Source organism: Protopterus annectens, chromosome 3.part0 (genome assembly GCF_019279795.1).
Source record: "Protopterus annectens isolate FY-2018-M chromosome 3.part0, PAN1.0, whole genome shotgun sequence".
NCBI lineage: Eukaryota > Metazoa > Chordata > Ceratodontiformes > Protopteridae > Protopterus > Protopterus annectens.
The window spans coordinates 531,145,734-531,168,053 of NC_056731.1; the positions used below are offsets into that span (position 1 = coordinate 531,145,734).

The window sequence follows — 22,320 nt, forward strand, 5'->3', positions numbered from 1 at the left end:
GATATAAGCTGTTGCAAAACAGCCTGCACATCAGCCCATGTTCAGGCTCCCATTACATTAAACAAAACTGATACTTTTAGCTTCTAGGTCATTCTTTTCACAAGTCCACAGGGAATAAAACGACACTTTCCAGAGCAGCATAAAGACAGCTTACAATGCCAACTATGATGTGGCTGTCTTGACTTCCAGTCAATTAGATAACGCTCATGCATAGCAGTATACAAAAAAGGTACTTCATATTGTATACTGTTATGGCAATAATTACTACATATGCTTGATTTACAGTAAAACCCACTATGTAAAACAAACGGAGGTCAACAATTAATGTGTCTAAATAATTTTTTCCAAAAAATCATAACACAAACTACTTGTGAATTAGTGATAAAAAACTTGTCACACAAGATTATTATTAGTGATAAAAAACTTGTCACACAAGATTGTTACTGCCTTTAGACCATCTATACGCTAATTATTATGAATAACCTGCTTCTCTATTTTTCCTTGTATAAATCATTATCTTCAGTAAATCTGTCTCTTTGCAAAAAGCACATCTACTACCTCTAATTTAAAGACATTTGTACACAAAAGTCACTACACGTGACTTGCCCATTTATAATTAAAGATTACATATTCTCTCACAGATAGACATTTGTTTATTGGCTCATCATTCATACATAGCCAATGTTAATGCTTTGAATTTTCATTATAATGCAAGGTTACGACATCTACTATGCATTTCAATTTTACATTCTTATTAGTCTGAAAGTTGCTGCACATGTGCTGAACTCCTTGCCAGTGTGTTGTATCCAAGCTAACCTACTGGTACAGTAAAAATCCCCTACAGAAATAGAGCCAGAATTAACTTTAATCTGTTTCACTTGTTCTACAAACATTACAAACTGTGTCCAGCCAATCACTCATACATAGTCTGTGTGGTAACATTAATATGCTACAACCCCCAAATAAAGTAAAACTGCTTACTTTTTGTCAGTGTGACTTGCATGATTAATATTTTAGTTTTAGCAAACAGTACAAATTTGTAACACTTTATTGCAATGATTTATTAAAACGTTAATAAGTACAATAAAAATGTCTTACATTTTAGCATTTTTTCTTCAGCTTCTCTGAGAAGTGAGAAGGATGTAGGGCACCATGCTGGAAGCCAACTGGTTAGCCATCCTGATCTACAAATCCAAAAGACATAATTAGGGAAAAGAAATGAAGAAAAAAAATAAAGCTAAAAAGCAATAGACATGATTTTTTTGCCTTCACCTGAAGGCTGGATCATTTTAAACTGCAGAGTTTAGTTCATTTTGCATATGCAATGAAAAAAAAAATGAACTACAGGTGTAAGAGTTTTACGCAGCATTATTTTAATCATACATGTGTTGCACAAATTGATACCTATGTATCAAGAACTTCGATTAAGCATCAGTCAAGTTTCAGTACTGACTTTAACCAGTCAGTACAGAATCAACACACACACACACACACACACACACACACACACACACACTTTTTTTAAAGTTAAATGTTCCATGCTCCAGGGCTGTATCTCAACATGTGTAGCAATGTGACTGTTTTGTTCATTTAGTCCTTTTGTGTTCGATATTACTGCAGTCTATATAGGGTGTTTTAGATTGTTGTGCATGACCAATAAAGCAACAAGCAGGATGGCATATATATATATATATATATATATATATATATATATATCTTATAAAAAGATATATACAGCATCCAAACAAAAGTTGTAATTAACTTCTAATATACAAAGCACTCTCCATGGAACAAACACAAATTTCCCTCTTCAAAGAGGAGCTTCTTACATGTTAATTTTACTGATTACACACACATACATTAAACATACTGTTTAATGTGACAAGAATTTGTTTACAATATAAACAAAGATGAATACTACAAATATACATGCATTGCAATAAAATGCAAAAATTTATATAGTATCTCGAAAGCATACAAACTTAAATTCATTTTGCAAATGAAGCTGAAGATCTTTCTTAACGGATCTCAAAACACAACAACACAATCAACCTCACAGTGGGTAGTCTATTCCATATTGCAGATTTTACCCATGAAGAGATTTTTAGATCTATTGAAAGCTTGACTCTAGATCTTGCTAGTATAAGTATGTCTTCACTGCTAACGGAGTAGTTTTGTTCCAATATCTGGAGTTTTTAAGGGAGTGTGGAGGGGAGGGCCGATAGAGTGCATCTTCTGCATGGAGACATGCGTGAATGGGCGTACCTTCGTTGAAGGTTGTGCGTCAGGGCTGGCAACTCGGCACATAAAAATCTACTGCCAATCATTAGCGGACCGGAGTTCCGCTGTGACGTCCCCTAACCGGGAAAAGCCGAAAGACACAACAACAACAAAAAAAGAGCTTTAAAATACAGAGTGCTTAACAACTAGGTGTCTTTATTAGTAATGGGTAGCCAATGAGGTTTGTTGGTGAGTATATAGTGGTGGCAGTTCACATCTGCCAGGAGGAAATTCTTTAATATTTTATTCTCTGCTACTTGGGATATTTTGGGGGTATTGTGTGAAAAAGTTTACAGTTGTAACTAGAAGGTCATATTCTAGCTTGGGAAATGGCCCACTTTTAGACAAGTCCTTCTTGCTGCTGAAGAAGGTTTAAGTCTAAGTGGACAGTACTTAAAAAGATAACATTTCCTGTTTATATAGTGAAACGTAGCGAGGGGTCCATTGTTACATCAAGGTATTGCTGTTGTGTAACATCTGAAATAATGATAACCATTCAAGAGCTTTATTTAATTGGTATTTGTGGCTAGTAGTTTGTGGTATCAAACAGCATATTTGTTTCATTACAATTAATTAGGAGCTTATTTTTTATGGATCCAGTGGCAAGGTTCAATTAATTGGGTCTATGTAATTTGTTGTGGGGAATGTCGAGTTTTGCTGGCTAGTAACATAGATTGCATACATAACTAGCTTGTGTTCAGGCAATTCAGTATTGAGTCCTATTCCCTTCTCAACAGAAGTTCCTCACAGTTTAGGATTTAGTGTACCTATTCCAGAGAGCATATTATTGTTCACTTGTAAAGGACTATCCTGCATCTTATCACTGTATTAAAATGCCCAAGTCATAAAACTCCAGCAGAAATGAGACCTTCATTCATATTACTGCACGTGGTGTCAGTGGCTGTACATAATGCTGAGACTACCAAGAACTTCTGAAACCTTGTTGACTGCTTAGAAGCCTACAGCTGTTGGCGTGTTTAAATAATTGTTAGCATATTAGCTTTTTCGAAGGTCTTTGTGAAAGGACAGAGAATGAATATCTTTAAGATGAGAGGAAGTTTTATGACAAAGCTTTGAGGCAGCTGGCACTATGCCAGTAGTTTGTGATAGATTAAAAATGTGCATGGGTTTACAATGTTTGGAGCTACAAATTTTAGGAACCTTGCATGTAGTTTGCCGAGTTTTGCACTTTGAGTGTCTAGTTTAGACAGTAAAGACTTACTTTGCTTTTCTGTTACAGTATAAAAGTGTCATCATAGTCAAATATTGGGCATAGTGGGTGGATGCAATACTATTTTGAGAATGAGGTAGAGGAAAAAAGTTCTGGTGATATCTTTACTAGTACAAAAAAACTTTTGAGAAAACCACTTTATGACACAACGACAAAGCTTTCAGGTAAAAACCCTTCTTCAGTGCATGTTATGCACTGAAGAAGGGTTTTTACCTGAAAGCTTTGTCGTTGTGTCATAAAGTGGTTTTCTCAAAAGTTTTTTTGTTCCTGTTTATTTGTTCACAGCCTGTTTTTTAAATATCTTTACTAGTGTCAATTACGCAGTTTCTGGCAAAGGTATGCACATTTTTTATGTTAATTTTTTTTGTATGCATATAAGAATCAGTACCACCTGATATAGCAGTTTTGATCTCTTTCTAGATTAGCCTGTGTCTTGACATGAAGGTATTATGTTCAATTCTGACTTATAGAGCTTTTGCATTGCTGGTACCTATTCTGGGTGATATTTTTATTTTGTTTTGTTTTAATTAGGTATTGTTGGCAGAAATACATTGGTGGTGTTTCCAGGTATACTATGCTTTACCTCTTTAACTGTCTTTTTTGATCTTCTCTAAGTCAGGGACATTTGTTACACACACAGACGCACACTCAAGTCATGTGTGTTATGAGAAAAAGTTATATACACCTGACAGGGTATGGAGGAAGTAGGAAAGGGCAATACTAGGATTTTGTTGGAGTACAGAGGTGTCTAGTCTATATAGCTGAGGTAGCCATCTCATTGTTGATTTTGAGGAAAAAATTCTACCTGAAATAATCAATCACTGGGGGCATTTGAATGTTTAGGTACAGATGAATGGGCAATTGTCACTGATTAAATTTGGTAGAATTTCAATGCTTGAGCATCTGGGTTTGTTATTAGTACATCATGGACTGTTGTAGTTCCTGTTTGGTCTAAGCTGGGTGTTGATTAGCCGTTTTAAACCTACATTGTTAAGAACTCTTTGTAACTTTATATTTTACTTTATTGTTTATGCAGACTGTCCATAGGGTCCAGTTTTTATTAACTTTTCTGTTATGAAAAAGTATCAACAGGATTTGTGGTAACAAGTTGAAAGTACAATGAGTGGCATGCACAACACCCCTATGAAGAGATTCAGGTGGTTACCTACGATTAAACGTGACCAATTTGGACTACAAGATAGTCTAGTCTAGTGTAGCACAGGATGTATTCTAAATTTCCAAGGAATTATTCTGACTGAAGCAGAACGCTGTCCCCAGCTCTTTAACCAGGTTATTTTGCATTACAGCAGTTTTCTTGAATGAATTTTGAGGTGCAGAAGTTATCTTTAGTGCAGGGTTTAGTTAGGAAAACACAAGGGTGCTAGGTATGGATACATGTTTCAAGCATTTTCCTCACTTCTCAATGATATTGTGACCATTAAGGTAATCGGCTTTTAATGGTGGATCATTGCTTGTCTTTTACATAAAGAGGCTGTTTTGGGAGATAAGTGAGCCAGGGTAGAGCTGTATATGTGACAAATTTCTGAAGTAATTATTTAGATTTGTAGGGGAACTTTGGTTTGCTGGAGTACAGAGACCTGTAATATAAAATTATTTTCTAGAGCTGCAACTCACTACTATGTTTCTTGAACTTGGAACTCTTTTCTCTTCCCCTTTTAAGCTTTTCAAAAAACACAAATCCTTCAACATCAGGCAAAACAAGTAAAGTACAGGAACACAACAGAGTGTCTGAGGAACTGGACAGCCTAATTTCTATACTACAAATTAACACAACAGTTACTTGCATCTCTCATCTAAAGAATCGGCCTGCATATATAAGCATATGCTTGAACTCATTTGAACTGTGTAGAAAAATTTCTGTACTTATTAATCAGAACATATGCACTTAGATAAAATTTAAGTATTACACTATGCAAATTGTACATTTCCATTTATTATTTTTCTCTGTATTTTATCAGTCTTGTACTACTTTGTAGAGTTCGTCTCCAGGCCTAGCTAAACACAAACAGCAACAACTTCCATCATGGAACTGAAGTCCTACATTGGAAAGTGGAATGTCTCGGCAAAATGAGAGATTCTCTTCATTAACTGTTTCACTGCAATTTGAGAGAAGACTGTTGGAAACAGGGCATACAATCAAACGTGGCACATAAATGTGCATTCACTGGCTAGTAAACCAGATGAGAATTAAAATAAATACTGCAGGATCCAATCTGAGCACAAGAACTGGAAGATGTATGTGACCAATTAGCTTGAGAAGGGAATGAAACTCTTCCATTTAGAAGAGTTTTGTTTTTCTAGTAGACCTCTTAGCTTCTTTCTGGATGGGTAACATCAATACCTCTTAATACAAAAAATCTGGACAAAGGACCAAAAATAGGGACAAATTTTAAACATTGCTCTTATAAACTTAAAAAGTTGCAGGCTTTGAAGTCTGAAACTTAAATGACCATCATTTAGTGATTTCATTCCTTGATTTCCCAAAACACAAGTTGCATGAAGAAAAGGCAAAAAACATGAGGCAAAAATCTGGACAGCTGAGAGGTCTAGTAACACCTTTCAGGGAAGGGACAAGACTAGTATGAACCTATATTGAGTTATCCTTCCACAGTCTACAGCTGAGATACATAACACTGCCTTTTAGGTGAATTAGAAGACTTTCCTAAAGAGAAGACATAGGACCCCACACATTTATGAGATGGGTGTCTTGGCAGCAAAGGGGCAGACGGATCCATGCTTCAATTTCCCTTTTTATTTTTAAACAGCAGTCTTGGAATAAGAGATGGAGAACAATGCATACAGCTGCCTTTCCAGCTTATCAAGAACACACAATTACCTAGGCTTTGTTGTAGGGAACAATGACTAGAACAGAGATGGAGAAAAATGCATACAGCTGCCTTTCCAGCTTATCAAGAACACACAATTACCCAGGCTTTGTTGTAGGGAACAATGACTAGAACAAAGATGAGAAAGGAAACAGATCCACCAATGGAAATCCCACATGTTGTGGATTATAGGAAAATAAGTCTGCCTGTTTACCTTCTACTCAATGGAGAGCAAACGTTAATGGCATTTCTTAATTTCTGCAGAGCTTTTAGCTTGAACATCGCCTTTAATAGTGACAACAGACAAATGAATGCCAACATCTCTAAAAACTTATCTGATAATTTACACATTTGCTAGCCTAATAGGTACACTGGTCCAAAGACCCTTTTTGGGTATGACTTGGGTCAATAAGGCAAAGGACAAACAGAAATGACAGCATAAATACATACCTACATAAAAATATATTGGGTAGTGGAATGCCAGCGTGCAGGCAAACAAACAGCACAAAATAGGATAAAGGGGAAAAAAAAAAAAAAAAGACACAGGCCAGCTAAATGCAAACACATTCAGCCTTGTGTTCAGATCCTGATCATTAGCTCCTCAGACAATACCCAAGGAGTCTGTTATAAGCTTCTGCTAGTTGGATGGCAGAACAAAAAAATAACCATGATTTACGCTGATGAGTACTATACTTGCAAAGAAATTTGTGATGAAGGGAGCAGAGAAAGAATGTGTCCCATGGGCAAAGAATGGGTTTGAGCCACGTTAAACAGCCATTCCAGGAATTTTTTCTCATTTTGTTTTCTTTCTCAAGCAAAGACCCATGTAGGCAGCTTTGCATCTAACAAAATGCGTGCGCACGTACACACACGCAAAAGCTCACCATCCCCTTATACAAAAAGAGCTGTGCTACCTGGAACCAATTTAATTGCAAGACCAAATATCACAGTTAGGGAATACCATACCGTTCAACTGTCCAGATTGTCACAGAATGTCCAGATTTTTGGCTCATATTGTTGGTCAGTTCCTCATAAAATTTGTGATTTTTCTGGCAAATCACTGGGATGATCTGAGGACTGAAGTTACTAATGATTTACATTTGTGTTTCAGACTTCATATCCTTCAGAAAAATTCATGCTAAGACAAGTCCTGTTATTCTAGTAACTTTCTGATTTGTAAGAGCAACATTTAAAGTCCACCCCTCTTTTAGGCCTTTGTTATCGTCGTCCCCGGTCAGGCTTTGTCAAGATTTTGTGTAAGAGATTGAGAGGTATTGGGAATACCCTGTGAACTTTAGTCCCAAATATTCAAGGTACTACTGTACTTTATTCATATGGAAATATTGCATTGGGAATAATTATTCAAACAGAACTCACACAACGTTCCTTTGAGAAATGTCTTTGCAGTTAAGAACTCTGCTTTGCTAAGCTGTAGGAAGCAGTCCCATTGTCCACCGCACCCTGTAATGAGACAGTATTTGAAAGATGTATTCCATCCAATCTGAAATAGCAGTCAGTGGGAATCAAGTCTGCTGCCAAGGCAGCTTTACATTCTGCTCTGGGTTAATTTTACAAAGATTCATTGCTGACTACTTCTACAGTGAGAAGAGCTGTCTGCAGGCGCAAGCATGTGTGTTCTGTTTGATGGGGATGGAAAACCAAAATTTAAGGTACAGTGGCAAGCAGGCTAGTGAAAAAAGTATGAAATGATAGATGTACATAAGTCAGCAGCCTGAACACTTCACAATTATGCACTAATCCATTAACTGCATTAAATACAACCAATGTATTTCTTACGGCTAAAGTGATTTTTCACATTTGAAAGGGGAACAGAGAAAAGAAAAGGGCAGCAGTCAGTGTAAGTGGGGACACATGCTGTAGCATGCGCTTTAGCATGAGTAACCTTACCATACCGGAAGATTAAACTTATTTTTTTTTTAAATAAGTACACAGTTGTGTATTTTTTCCTAAATTAAGTGGGATGGGGTGCTTAAAAATGTATTCAGATTGTTGTTTGAAGGTTTCAATTAAAACAGAAAGTCTTAAAAATTTAGCACAAGTTCAAATGGAAATAAACTGTATAAAATGATCAGCCCGCCAAATATTAGTTGCGAATGTAACGCAAAAGTTTAAAATGTGTATAACAGATAGGAACAGCTTTTTATCATAATGGCAATGTTATCCATATTATCTTTCAACATAAATGACCACACGAAATATCCAAAAAATACACTAAGGTGGCAGTCATTGGAAACAAACTCCAACTTTTAATGGTGCTTCTGGTACCTTGGCAAAAGCACCATTAAAAAAGAAGAAGTTATGTACTCACCATAACGTTCCATTTGAGTTGTTCATCTCACCTTCATTCTCAATAATGGGTTCGGAGCCGATCGGCCAAATACAAAAGCTCGAGGTCTTCAAGCAGCTTGTGGCCTACTCCCAATCCCATCATGCAGTGGCGTTTCCCTCAAATCTTGTTTGCAGCCAACTATACTGACAGCTAACTACCCTGGTAAGAAAAATAAGAATACCGTAGATAAGGACAAATTATCACCAAGATTTATCTCAACTTCCCGACCCTCAAGAAATTCATGGTAGGGGGTTGGTGGGTGGAATGCAAGAATGAAGGTGAGATGAACAACTCACATGGTATGTTATGGTGAGTACATAACATCTTTATGCGAACTTGTTCTATCTCATCTTCATTCTCAATGATGGGTTAGAGTACCAAGCACCATCTTTCTTGGGTGGCTCAGGGAAGTATTTTCCTCAGAACCATGTAACCAAAGGAGGCCCTGTCCCTGGAGGTGCTATCCAATTTGTAATGAGTGATAAAAGGTATGAGGTGAAGACCATATGGCTGCTGCACAAATGGCATCTATAGGTAGCCTTGCCAGAAAGGCTGAAGATGTGGAAACAGCTCTAGTTGAGTGGGCCTTAACTTTATGATTTAGTGGCATGTGCCCAGAGCTATATGTGAAGGAAATGCAATCTGACAACAATTTTGACAAAGTGGTTGTTACCACCGGAGTACCCTTCTTTGAATCTGAAAAGAGACAAAAAGCTGTTCTGATTTTCTAAAGTCCTTAGTCTTGTCTAAATAGAATCAAAGTTGCATATGGATGTCAAGTTTGTGCAGCATTTGTTCCATCTTGTTAAAGTATTTGGGGAAAAACACAGGTAAATTCTAAAGTCTGGTTGAGGTTTGTCTCAAAACAAACCTTAGGTAGAAATGAAGGATTTGTTCTCAGCGAGAGACTGTCGTGAAAAATCAAGTATGAGGGTTTAATGGACAAGACATGTAATTCCGAGAAACTTCAAGCAGAAGTAATAGCTACTAGAAAGATGGTTTTCCATGATAAGTATTTCAAGTCACAGGATGATGCTTATTCAAAAGAGGGTAAGCTGACTCGGGAAAGAACAAAATGTAGGTTCCATGGTGCAGCTGGGGATCTAATAGGCGGTCTCAAATGAACAGTACCTTTAAGGAAGACTTTAGAAAGTCTATGGGAATGATAGAAGTCCCCTGATCGCCAATATGAAAATTAGAAATTGCTGTCAATTGAACCCTCCGAAGCTGAAACGCAAACAAACACCAATCACAACCAAAGTGTCACATAGTTCACACCACCAGTGTGCCACCCAGCAACAGCCCCTAAGGCAAGACAATGTACCCAACACTTTAGTCATAGGTGACTCTATAGTCCGGCACACTGATGTCCCTCTCACCAGGTTGAACAAGGAGAAAATTACAGTCAGCTGCCTGTCGGGTGCCAGGATCCGCCACATAGCACATGCACTCAAGTCACTCCACAACAAGTACAAATATGACTCTGTCATTGTCCATGTTGGAGTGAATGAATTGAGACGTACCTTCCTGGACTACATGAAAAGAGACATGGAAGAGCTCTCGGATCATGTGGCCCAGGCAGGTATGACCCTAGCCCCGAGTAGCATCCTGCCTTCGCCCAGAATACCACAATATAAAGGACAAAATAATTGACTTCAACAATTGGCTAAGCTTCTGGTGTCATTCAAAGGGGATCCAGTATCTGTCTGCCTGGGTTGACAAGATTGACAGACCACGATGCTTTGCCAGAGATGGTCTGCACCAATCACCCCTGGGATTCAGGTTACTAGCTAAGGCTCTTGCCACCCTTATACTGCCTTTTTTAGGCAAAGTTCAAAGGACAAAACCACCACTGTAACAGGTACAAGCATGCAAAATCTGAAGGTAATGCTACTCAGTGCTAGAAGTCTAAACCTCAAAATGCATTCTCGCGAGGCACTCCTAAAAATGGAAAACATCAACATCTGTGCAGTAACTGAGACCTGGTTCAAGGCTCCAGAGAGCACCCCTGCAATACCAGGCTACAACTCTTATCACGCTTTTCGGCCACCAAACCAGGACCGAAACACTAAAGATGGAGGAGTGTCAATATTCACCAAGGATATTCACACCACCAGGCTAGTTGCCCAACACAATGCGTCTGAAATTCTCCAGGTGCAACTAAGACTAGGTGAGACTGCAATCCAAATTGTAGCTTGCTACAGATCCCCCACCATACCCCAAGATTCTCACTACACCTTTCTAAACATACTGGAAAATATTAAGATAGAACCAAACACCCTAATACTGGGTGATTTTAACTAGCCTGCTATTAACTGGGAAAACTACTCATGTACCAACACCTTTGCCCAACGGTTCTTGGAATTCATAAATTCCAATGCCCTGGATCAGCTAATCCATAGTCCCACCAGGGGTTCCAATATCCTAGACCTGGTCATTACCAACATGGGAAATTGATGCTCCACACCTATGGTCACCCCCTTGTTGGTCAGGTCTGACCATAAGCTAATCACCCTTAACATCCACATCTCACCCCCACCCCCCAGTAAGGAAACCTCCATTAAAAAACTTCTTCAAAGCCAACTTCATGCTACTCAAGTCAGACGGGAACTGAAAGTTCAACTGCTGAATCCTACACTAAGGCACTGTACGAGCACATCCACTCATGCATGAATCGTGCCATCCCAAATAGAACAAAGATGCTCTCATCCAAAAAAACGGAAGACAATCTGGTGGTCCCCTGCCATAAACAAACTTTACAACAAAAGGAAGAAACTGTTGCAGAAAAGAGGAAAATCCCAGGATGCAAAAAACTCCCTTACCAGCCTCAGTAAGAAATTGAGATTCCTCATAAAATCCTCCTAGTTACGAAAATAAAATTGCCAATAATTCCAAAGACAACCACAAGGCATTCTATAACTATGTCAAGAATCTAAATGGCAATGCTCAGATCTGCTCTGAGCGAATGGCATTAAATATACTGATCCCAAGGATATTGCCAATATCCTGGCAGATCGATTCAGTGCCAACTTCACCCCCATCTCAATACCGGAAGATTGCCAAACTCCAGTAATAACGGCCACACAGGTAAAAAAATGCACTCTCCAAAGCTAAGAATACAGCATCCATGGGACCAGATGACATCCCGGGCTGTGTACTACATGAACTACAATATGAAATGGCACCTCACCCAAGTGTCATGTTTAATCATGGCCTCACCTCAGGTTACGTGCCCACTGAGTGGCGCAGAGCTACAGTTATCCCACTCCACAAGGGGGGGGAATCCACCTTGGATCCCTGAAACTACTGTCCCATCAGTCTGACAAGCCTTATCTGCAAGGCCATGGTGCGTATTATCATGGAACTTATAAACAAAGACATTGGCAACCTTCCAACACTGGACCCCACCCAGTTTGGGTTTGTGAAGGGCTGATCTTGTCTCCTGATCCTGACTGACTTCTTCGAATCAATCTCCAGAGCTATGGACAAGGGTAAGGTGGTCCACACTGCCTATCTAGACCTTGCCAAGGCCTTTGACACCATCCCCCACTCTGGAATCATAGATAAACTTACTAAGCTGGGCATTAATCCCTATGTCACCCAATGGGTTGCTTACTGATAGAATCTACACTGTAAAAGTAGCCGACTCCAAATCCAGCTCCAGACAAGTGATAAGTGGAGTACCTCAGGGTTCAGTCCTGGGGCCGCTATTGTTTGGCATCTACTTCTCTGAAGTACAGGCCAACACTAAGGGACTCTGGCTAACAAAGTTCGCAGATGACTGCAAACTGGGAGCCATTATGGAATCCCCAAATGATGTGGATACTCTACAAAAGAGCCTTACAGAAACAGATGCTTGGTGCCAGAGCCATGGACTCAAGCTCAATACCAAGAAATGTATAGTTATCCCCTTTGGGAAAAAACATGTATCCATAAATTACCATATAGGTGGCAGTACACTAAACACCAAAAGTGTGATAAGAGAGAGACCTAGGGACACAGGTGGACAGTGGTCTCACCTTTGATAACCACATCGCCACAACAGTCAGGAAATCCTTCTATGTGGCACACCTTATCACTAAGGGCTTTTCATCCACAAAAAAGGAGGTCATTGCCCCACTGTACTCATCCCTCATTAGACCCATTATAGAATACAATGCCCCATTTGGTATGTACCTCTCAAGACATCTGCAACAACTGGAAAGGCCGCAGAAATACCTCACTAAAAGAATCACAGGCCTAAAGCAGATGCCCTACGCTGACTGCCTTAAAAAACTCCAGCTATTCTCTGTCGCATATCGTCTACTCAGGGGCGAGCTCTGCTTAACATACAAGGCCATGTCAAACCCAGAGCTGTTGGACATGCTACACTTAAAGAAATCCCAATCCCAGAGCTACACGCTCCAGGGATCTAAACCTTGTCATCACAATAAACAAAACATGCTGGAGAGATAGGTTCCTGACCCAGAGACTCCCCAGACTCTGGAATAAATTGCCCATACATGTCAAGCAGAGTGCCTCTTTGGCCCTCTTCAAAAAGGAACCCTGACGATTGGATGTGAGAAAGGAAATTCACCCCGGGGATCATGTCAGTCGCCCTGCTAGACAGGGGTCCAGGGAAGAAAATAAATAGTGTGGGAAGAAATAGCCAGGGAATTGATATGGCTAGGCTTGTATAGGCCCTACGGCTGATAGCCTAGTACCAACCTATGAACCTATGCTGCAGCCACCCCCTTCATTAAATAGCTTGATCAGGAACTCTAAAATGGATGAAATTGAAGCCAAATATGGATCAACATTGTTTTGGGATGCCCATATGGAAAATCGTTTCCATTTGCTAAGGTATAGCTTTCTGGTAAATGATTTATGAGAGCAGATTAGGATGTTCTGAGCTACAGGCGAGAGATTGTGGAACCTTGCTATTCTAGGAACTGGAGCAGCCAAGCTGTCAATCTGAGGGTATAAAGTGCAGGATAAACAGCCCCTGATGAATGAATCAGAAGATCCAGAACTGGGTCTGGGATCCATGGTTCTTCCAGTAGATGAGGCCGAAGAAAAGGGAACCAAATCTGATGAGACCAATAAAGGGCTATTAGAAAGATGGTCCTTTCCCAACTGTGTACAAGTGCATCCCTTGGGCTATCCCCACATTGAGGATTAGGGCAAAGTAGTTGCTGCATTTGGTGTTGGTGGGGGTTGCAAAAAGGTTGCAGCAAGGCTGGCCCCATCTGCAGAATATCCTTTCTGCTACTTCTTTTTTCAGGGACCACTCGTGAGGCAATAGAATTGATCTGCTCAACTTGTCCACTATCACATTGGATCTCCCGGGATGTGCATTGCTACCAGAAAGCGCTGGGTGGATATTGCCCACTGCCATACTCTCAGGGCCTCTCGACATAGGGGGTAGGATCTGGTTCCTCCTTTTTTATGTACCAGACCACCGATATGTTGTCCGTCTGTATTGCAATAGTCCCTAGAGGAAGAAAAGTCTCGAAAGGACTGCAACGCTAGTAGTACCACTCTCATCTCCAGGACATTGACATGCAGATGAGTCTCGTGTTTCTCCCATATGCTTGGGCTGTCCTTCCCTGAAAATGCCCCCCCCACACCCTATCAGGGAGGCGTCCGTGGTCACAGTGGCAACAGAAGTGGATAGAACAAAGGGACGTCCTAATGTTACTTGAGAAGAAGTCAGCCACCAATGAAGATCCTTCTTGCATGAATTCATTATCATAAATCGGATGAGACATTGGAAGTTCTTGAAAGAACCATTGTGTGAACAGGAGCCATTGCAGTTTCCGCATATGCATTTGACCGAAAGGAATGGCAATGATGGCTGCCAACATGGTCCCTAATAACTTGAGTACTGTTGAAGCTGGGGCTTTTGTTTTGAGATGAGGTCCAGAACTTGCTGTCGAAGTGATAAAGCAGATTTTTCTGAGTTTATGGTAATCCCCGATCAACTCCAAAGATCTAAGGTCATATCCCTTGTTTATATGAGTCGATGCTTGGTGGTGGCAGTGAGGAGCCAGTCATCTAAGTATGGAAACACCTAAAATCCTAAACGTATCAAATGAGCCGTGACTACTGCCATGCATTTGGTGAACACTCTGGGGCTGAAGTGAGACCAAAGGGCAGAGCTCGAAACTAAAAGGGACTGGCTCCCAGCCAAAAGCACATATGATCCCCTGGATGGTCTGGCCATTTTTATGTGGTAGTACACATCCTGGAGATCTACTGAGCACATCCAATTGTCTTTCCCTGGAAAGGGAAGTATAGACTGTAGCGTGACCATCCGGAACGTTGTTTTTTTTGACAACTTTGTTCAATCTGCTTGAGATCCAAAATGGGTCACCAGTCCCCCGTTTTCTTTGGAACTAAAAAGAACCTTGAGTAGGTTCCGGATCCTCTATGGACTGCCGGGACTCGTTGGATGAATCTTTTTCTAACAACCTTGTAAATTCTATGGTTGCTTGTTCTCTGTGACTGGGTGGGACATCCGGGATTTTTGTCACAAGGGGTGGAGGGGTGGCAAAGGGAATGGAGTATCCTCTGGATATTACGCTTTGTACCCAATGGTCTTTTGTGATTTTTAGCCAGGTGTCTGGGTACAAAGATAAGCATCCCCTGACTACCTCCAGAGATGGACAGATGGGCCTCTTTTCAGGAGCGCTGATAGGGCTTTCCAAAGAAGTGATCCTTGTCACCCTAATTTTGTGGGCCCACTCTGCCGTGTGGACGGCATCTTCCATTATTGTCCCCTTCTCTGCCTCTAGAGGGGGTTTCACCACGTGTCGAAGAAAGCTCCTTGGGATTTACAGAACCACATTTTCCCACTTTTCCTACCTATAGGATAAGGTCTGGTAGGTGTGGAAAAATGGACTTCTACAGCAGACAGAGTCTTTCCATCTTGCTCACACCTGGTAAGCGTTTCCTTCACTTTCGGTCCAAAAAGGGATGGACCATCAAAGGGGGTGTTAAAGGATGACTTATAGGGCTCCGCAAAGGAACATAAGCACATCCTGGAGTGTCTCCCAAGAGCAATTCCTGTACCTGCTGCCCTGCTCATTCCATCAGCTGCATATGAAAACAGATGCATGGAAGAGTTCATGATGGAATTTAGGGTAACAAGCTGGGAAGTTACCTTGTCTGAGACCCCTGCAGCTACTGCACCCTGTAGAGTATCTCCCAACTCCTTAAGGAGATCTCTATGTACTCTAGTAAAGTGTTCAAGATAGTTCAGGGATCGAAGAGTAAAGGTCATTGAACAAAACATGTGCTTTCCCTATCTGTTCATGATCCTAGAATCCCTATTAGGAGGGTGAACAGACGTGGAGGTCTCCAACAGCTCCTTTTTGGTGGCTGTTGCCACTACCATAGCATCAATGGGTACTCTTTTGGTAAGGAAAGCCTTACCCAGAGGTGATGTTATGAATTTTTTAGGCCTCCGAGGGACAGGTTCCATGGTATCCACGGACTCCCACACCTTTCAAGAAAGAAGATCTATCAGCTTATGAAAAGTTGGAGTCACCCAAGAGGTGGAGGGTTGAGACCAGAAAGCCTTCAGGAGTACAGATTCATCATCAGTAGGGTTACTGGGCTTCCAGTCACCCCTCTGTTTCAGTATTTCCAAGATATCACCGAAAGTGATCTCTTCAGAGAGGGGGACCATGGTGACCCTTCTGACTCATCTAAGTCAGTATCCAATGTGATGGATTCCTATGGGGAATTCAGATGCTTCCTCTTGCAAAGCCTCTTCCTGGGAACCTCCTCAGTTGGAGCTTCTGGGGAGGTCCCAGAAAAGCAGGGCTCACTCAATGGGGTGACCTGAGGCTCTGGGTCTCTGCTTTTGAGGGATAAGTGAAGCAGAGGCAGACACAACAGCTTTAGGGGAGGAGGTTGCTGGTACCTATGTGGATGCTCAAGGGGAAAATGCTCTCCTCATGGCGTTGAAGGCCCCCCGGCTCCGATCCGAGGAAACACCTGGATCCCCAGAAACAGGCAGTCTCCATGACACCAAAGCGGTGGGCTCTGAGCCTGAGGTAGGTGTTGAACTCGTTTGAGCCAAGGTCCCAAGAGGCAAAGTCAGAACTGAAACGTCGGTATGACTATCCTCTCCGGACCCGACCGGTGAGTGTCGGCTCCTAGACTTTAAGGTTGGCACCGAAGAAGTCAGAGTAGTCTGAATAGATAGACCCGAAAGGGGTGTTGGCTCCGGTGGTTCCACAATCATCAGCTCCACTCTCCAAAACTTTGGGTTGAATCAGAGGAGAAACAATAGGAATGGGCTGGGTCCTGGTCAGTTCCGAAGCCCCAAGGGTCGGCCCCGACAGAATTTTTGCTAGCGCCTGGGTATGCAGAAGCCTCTGCACCACTCCATCCACATCCTTATCAGATAGTCTTGAGGACTGGGAAAAAGCTATTGAAGAGGACACTGATTTCAGGGTTGGAGACTTTAGAGTAGGAGATACCGGCTCCTACTAACAGCCACCACCTCCGGTTCTGTATGCAATGGAGCCGAGGTGGTAGTTTGACTCGGTTTGGGTGTCGATGAGCCCTTTTTTGGCGATGACCCAGAAGACGAGGTAGAAGACAAAGTCTTGGATGATTTTGCCAGTTTGTCCTTATCCAAAGATTCCTGAAGAGAGGACTTGATCCCCTGGCTATTAATTTACTCCTACGTTCGTGGAGAACATGAGAGCTAAACGAATGACAAATGGCACAATTCTCCTGAAGGTGAACCTCACCTAAAACAATAAACGCACTCTGTGTGACCATCTGTAATAGACATCTTTTGTCCACATTTGGGACGCTTTTTGAAACAAGACATAGCTATACAATAAAATAATTAACAGGGTAAATCACACTATATGATTGACTATGGAGAAAACACACAATCCTATATACAGAATAGCCCCAATAAAAAAACGGGGCTCTAATTCTATAAATATCTGAACACTACAGCACACACTATACGACTAGCTATGAAAAGCACACAATACTATATATGTATAAGACAGCCCTAAAAAAACAACAGGGCTCCAAGTTCTACAATTTCTAATCCTACAGCACACAGAAAAAAAGCAACTACTGCCCTAAAAAAAATCCGAACTCAAGCTTAACACACACTATTTCTAACTCTACAGCACACACTTAAAGGATAGGGAGAAAATAACTATAACTAAACAACTCTCTAACTCAAACGAGTTGTTATAAAATCAGCCTAGAATAGAGGACAGCCACTAATAGAACAAATAATGCACTCTCTAAGTTTTAAACTATCTAACACTCACACTCACTAGAAACTAAGAAAACAACAAGAGCTATAGAAAAATACCCAGGAATATAATAACTATTGAGAAATATAAAGAAATTTTGGTACTTGCGTATTATCGCAACCACATTTGGAACTGCAGAAGTAGAACTTGCTTTCTAGCCATTCTGCAGCTGAAAAAAAAAAATGTATGCCTTGTTTTTGAGGGGAACTGGTGTGTGTGTGTGTGTGTGTGTGTGTGTGTGTGTGTGTCACTGAAGTGTCAGTAACTCCCATGAAAGCAGATGAGGAAATATGAAAGAACGGAAAGCAAGGCAGCAAACTATTTCACAGTTATGTATTATCGCAACCACATTCGGAATTCAGCATTTTGTATAGAGTGCAGTGATGAACCCCGACACATAAGTACTCACCCCCCCCCAGTCTGGCTTACAGATGTTAAGTAAATAGGGAGATTTGCGACCCACCTGCTTCTGTATTGCTAAATTATAAGAGAATTGTCTGTATTACCTCTGCGCTGCAGTGAAATTGTTACTTTATGCATCCTGGGAGCATTACACTGCACAGGTTAAGGGTAACTGATCACAGCGATTGTCCTTTGGTTACATCTGACTTTGTACTTGTTTTCTCCAGCAGACAGTTGAGCAATATAATCATATTAGGTACCAAGTTTAGATTACGGGTCCTTTAATAATCAGCTCTGAGTCTTGCTTTGATTAAAACCAAAAGGTTATAGACAGTGAAATCTGTAACATTTTACAAAACACAATTAACTGTACTTTACATCTTATAAACATACCTCTTAAAGGTAAACATAATTGGGTAAGTATGCTGTAATTCAGTGGGAAAAGCTAGTAGAAGAGCAGGCTTTACATCAAAGTACATTTTCTGAAGAATAATTGTAAAAGTGGTCCATCGAGATCCGTGTTTTACTGTAGTAAAGGTTTCAGGGTTCATCAATGCACTGTATACAAAATGTCGATTCTGCTTGAGGACTGTGTTTGGAATGTGGTTGCGATAATAGGCAAGTACCGAAATTTTCAACAATACTGGCCAGAGCTGTCGAAGAACTTGCGATGTGTTGCAGCGGCAAACAAGATCTGAGGGAAACACCACTGCATCATGGGATAGGGAGTAGGCCACGAGCTGCTTGAAGACCTCGAGCTTTTGTATTTGGCCGAATCGGAGCCGAGGATCACCTCCGAACCCATCAGTGAGAATGAAGGCGAGATAGGAGGCAGTCACTGGAAACAGTTGTTCTGAGTGTTTTTTTTTTTTTAATAAATGGCCTAACAGGTATTAAAATGTAATAAGAAAAAAGAGTTTTGAATTATATTAAGAAATGCAAAGTGCAAATAACAATGCTCCAGCAAACATTTGAAAGAAATGAGTATGTGCATTTAACAAAGAAAGGAGTTTATGATGGATATTCAGCAGACATCAGGGATAAAGGAAATTAATTACACTAATTGCTAGAGGGACTCCAATAGTGACAGAAGAGAAAAAAAAGACAGTACTAGTACATTTGTGATAGCAAGGAGCTATGGGGACAAGGGAGGAAATTTATGCTGACATTTATTTATCACCAAAAACGGCTATTATGGAGCTCAATAAAATTTTGGGAAAATGATCAGCTTTCAACACGGAATATAACTTATAGGCAGGGACTGGAACTTGATTTGAAATAGTGAGGATTTATCAGGGGGACTTAGAATGGAAAACATAACAGAGTAGATTTTTGAAGAAATTTATCAAGATATGTGGTATGGAAGATGTGAATTCAGTAGTAGGACCTTGGGCAGAATTTATATATTACCCAAGGTAGAATAACTGGGTTATACTAGACAGAAATTATACTTCTTAGAACATTTGCATTTGACTGAAAAGCTTAAACACATCCAACAACTGCAAATCATGCACCGATAAAAATGCAAAGTAATTTAGTAAAAATGAGACAACATGTAGGTAGGAAAGTGCTAAGAGAAATTTAAGGAATAGGCACTGGAAGCATTCAAGAGTTATTGGGAAGGATAGATCTTCAGAAGTTACAGCTGGTGAGTGGGATACAATGAAAATGGGGTTTAAGAATAGGATAGAAATGAATATGGCTAATAGGAATTACTTAGAGGCTGACAAAGGTTAAAGTAAAAGTACTGCAGAATAAGGGAATCTCTCAGAAGCAGCACAGAGTGCTGAAGACAAAATAAGGGAGCAACTGGATAATATGCAGGAGTTTAGAAAGACTGCCATTAAGCAACTATTTTTGATAACTCTAGGGCAGAAAAACTTTTAGCACAATGACAACAGAAACTAGAAAGGGTTGTCCCAAACTTGGGGAGCCTATAACAAAATTATATATATATATATATATATATATATATATATATATATATATATATATATATATATATTTTGTAGAGGTGTTAGAGATATTTTGGAAATTATGAAAACTTGTAGAAAGTAGAGAAATGTGTTAAGAATGCATAAGAGGAAATATTTACGGAAGACTTAATTATTCCAAGGCTAGAGACAGACAACAGTTAAGATAATAGGAGACAAGATAAAAATGGTGATGCATAAATCAATCTTCAGGAAAAAATCTATAGGAATAGATGATATTCCTTTGGAAGGTAATGTGAAAGGGAAAAAAATGTTCTTCTCTACTAATGTATGCCTGCCTAGGTCTAGAGTAAAAGGTGTTTAAAAATAAAATAGCTGGCACAAGCCAAAGAAGAAACCTAATGTCTGAAATATCTAGCAATTGAAATTACAGCACTAAATATGGAACGGTGTTATATCACAGCATGAGAGGAGACAGACTGCACAGGTAGAATATATCCAGAGATTTTTGATAGCAGAGGCAATTGGAATCCAGCTAGAAGTGATTTTACTGTAACTCAGTTCGACAAGTGCAAGTTTGAAAGGAGGATAGACAAGTGTAACAGCGCTGTCTTCATTACACAGTGAGCATTACGTCTGTTTGATCTACAGTTTAAAATTGGCTTTGAAAGTTGTTTTAGCAACTTTAACTCAGAGGATCAACCTACACAATCTGAATCCTAAAGGGGTAAAGGAAGCTCACCTTACATACAACTGCAATAACCCCTAAAGGAAGTCTTAGCATACTTGTAGGATAAGTCATTCTAATCATCAGTACAATGATGCAAATGGAAAGTTTTGGCATCCTGAATTGTCTGGCTTTTGAAACCTCCACACAAACACAGGCTGACAGTGGTCACTTTGCCTTGAAGAGTATACTGGTTTACCATAACCATAAAATAGTATCCCATGAATCACTATGACAAGAAAAGGCAAGAACTCATTTGAGATATTCAGCACAAAATCTCTGGAGCAACACTGAATGCACAAGTTGTCACAAGGCTTTTCTAATTCAAAACTCTAAATCAGCAGCCACTGTGCAAGCCATTTGAACTACTTTGTCACAAAGGCAAATCTTCCTGTGTAACCAAACTCATTACACAGAGTTTGGTACAGTTTACTTAGCAATGATCTCTGCCTGCTCTACAAGGTAATGTCTGACCCAGAGCCAGCTGAATACCTATACTTGGAATGCACCACTGTGGAAGCGAACACTACCAAGGAATGTTATAACAAAGGTATCAAAAGAAAAAAAAAAAGTAAATACATCCCTTTGAAGTCACTTACACTTCCTTAAAAAGGGAAGTTCTGTTGAAATAATCCACATTTGAAATAATCCACATTAACTGGGACTGTTGCATTTTAAAGTATTCCTGGAACCCTGGGGCAATCTTTAAGAGAAAGACAACACTCCCCATCCACTACATGTTACAATCCACTCCAGGGTCAAAAAATTCAAAGAGCGGCAGCTTGAAATAAACGGGACTTCAATAAAATGGATTTTTGGCAACAGTTTTGTTTGGCCACACATACTGTACAACATACATTTGAGAAGTTGGATAAAGCAAATAGGGTAATAGCAAAACTTGAATGCCAATAGTTCATAAGCATAGCAATTAAAATTACAAATATCAGAGTCTCAAGGTAAGACAAACACCTGAAACACTATACACATTTTGCTGAACACTTTAATGAATGGGAAAAAATTACAGTCTGGAAAAGAAGGGACTGCTAAATGAAGTTTGTGTGAGTCCTAGGTCCTCTCCTGTTTGGTATCTACTTCTCTGAAGTACAGGCTAACAAAGTTCATAGATGACTGCAAACTAGGAGCCATAATCAAAACTCCTAATGATGTGGACATCCTACAAAAGGGCCTCACTGAGACAGATGCCTGGTGTCAAAGCCATGGCCTCAAGCTCAATGCCAAAAAGTGCATTGGCGTCCCCTTTGGTAAAAACTC

At 40.2% G+C, this 22,320-nt stretch overlaps 1 protein-coding gene across 1 annotated transcript in view; it reads right to left on the reverse strand.

The window, feature by feature from the left end:
* ABHD5 (abhydrolase domain containing 5, lysophosphatidic acid acyltransferase) overlaps positions 1-22,320 on the reverse strand; it is a 774,004-nt gene that overhangs the window by 734,613 nt on the left and 17,071 nt on the right. Inside the window, exon 2 of the mRNA XM_044064943.1 lies at positions 1,099-1,184. Coding sequence (XP_043920878.1) covers positions 1,099-1,184 — 86 coding nt within the window. The remainder of the gene's footprint in view (positions 1-1,098; positions 1,185-22,320) is intronic.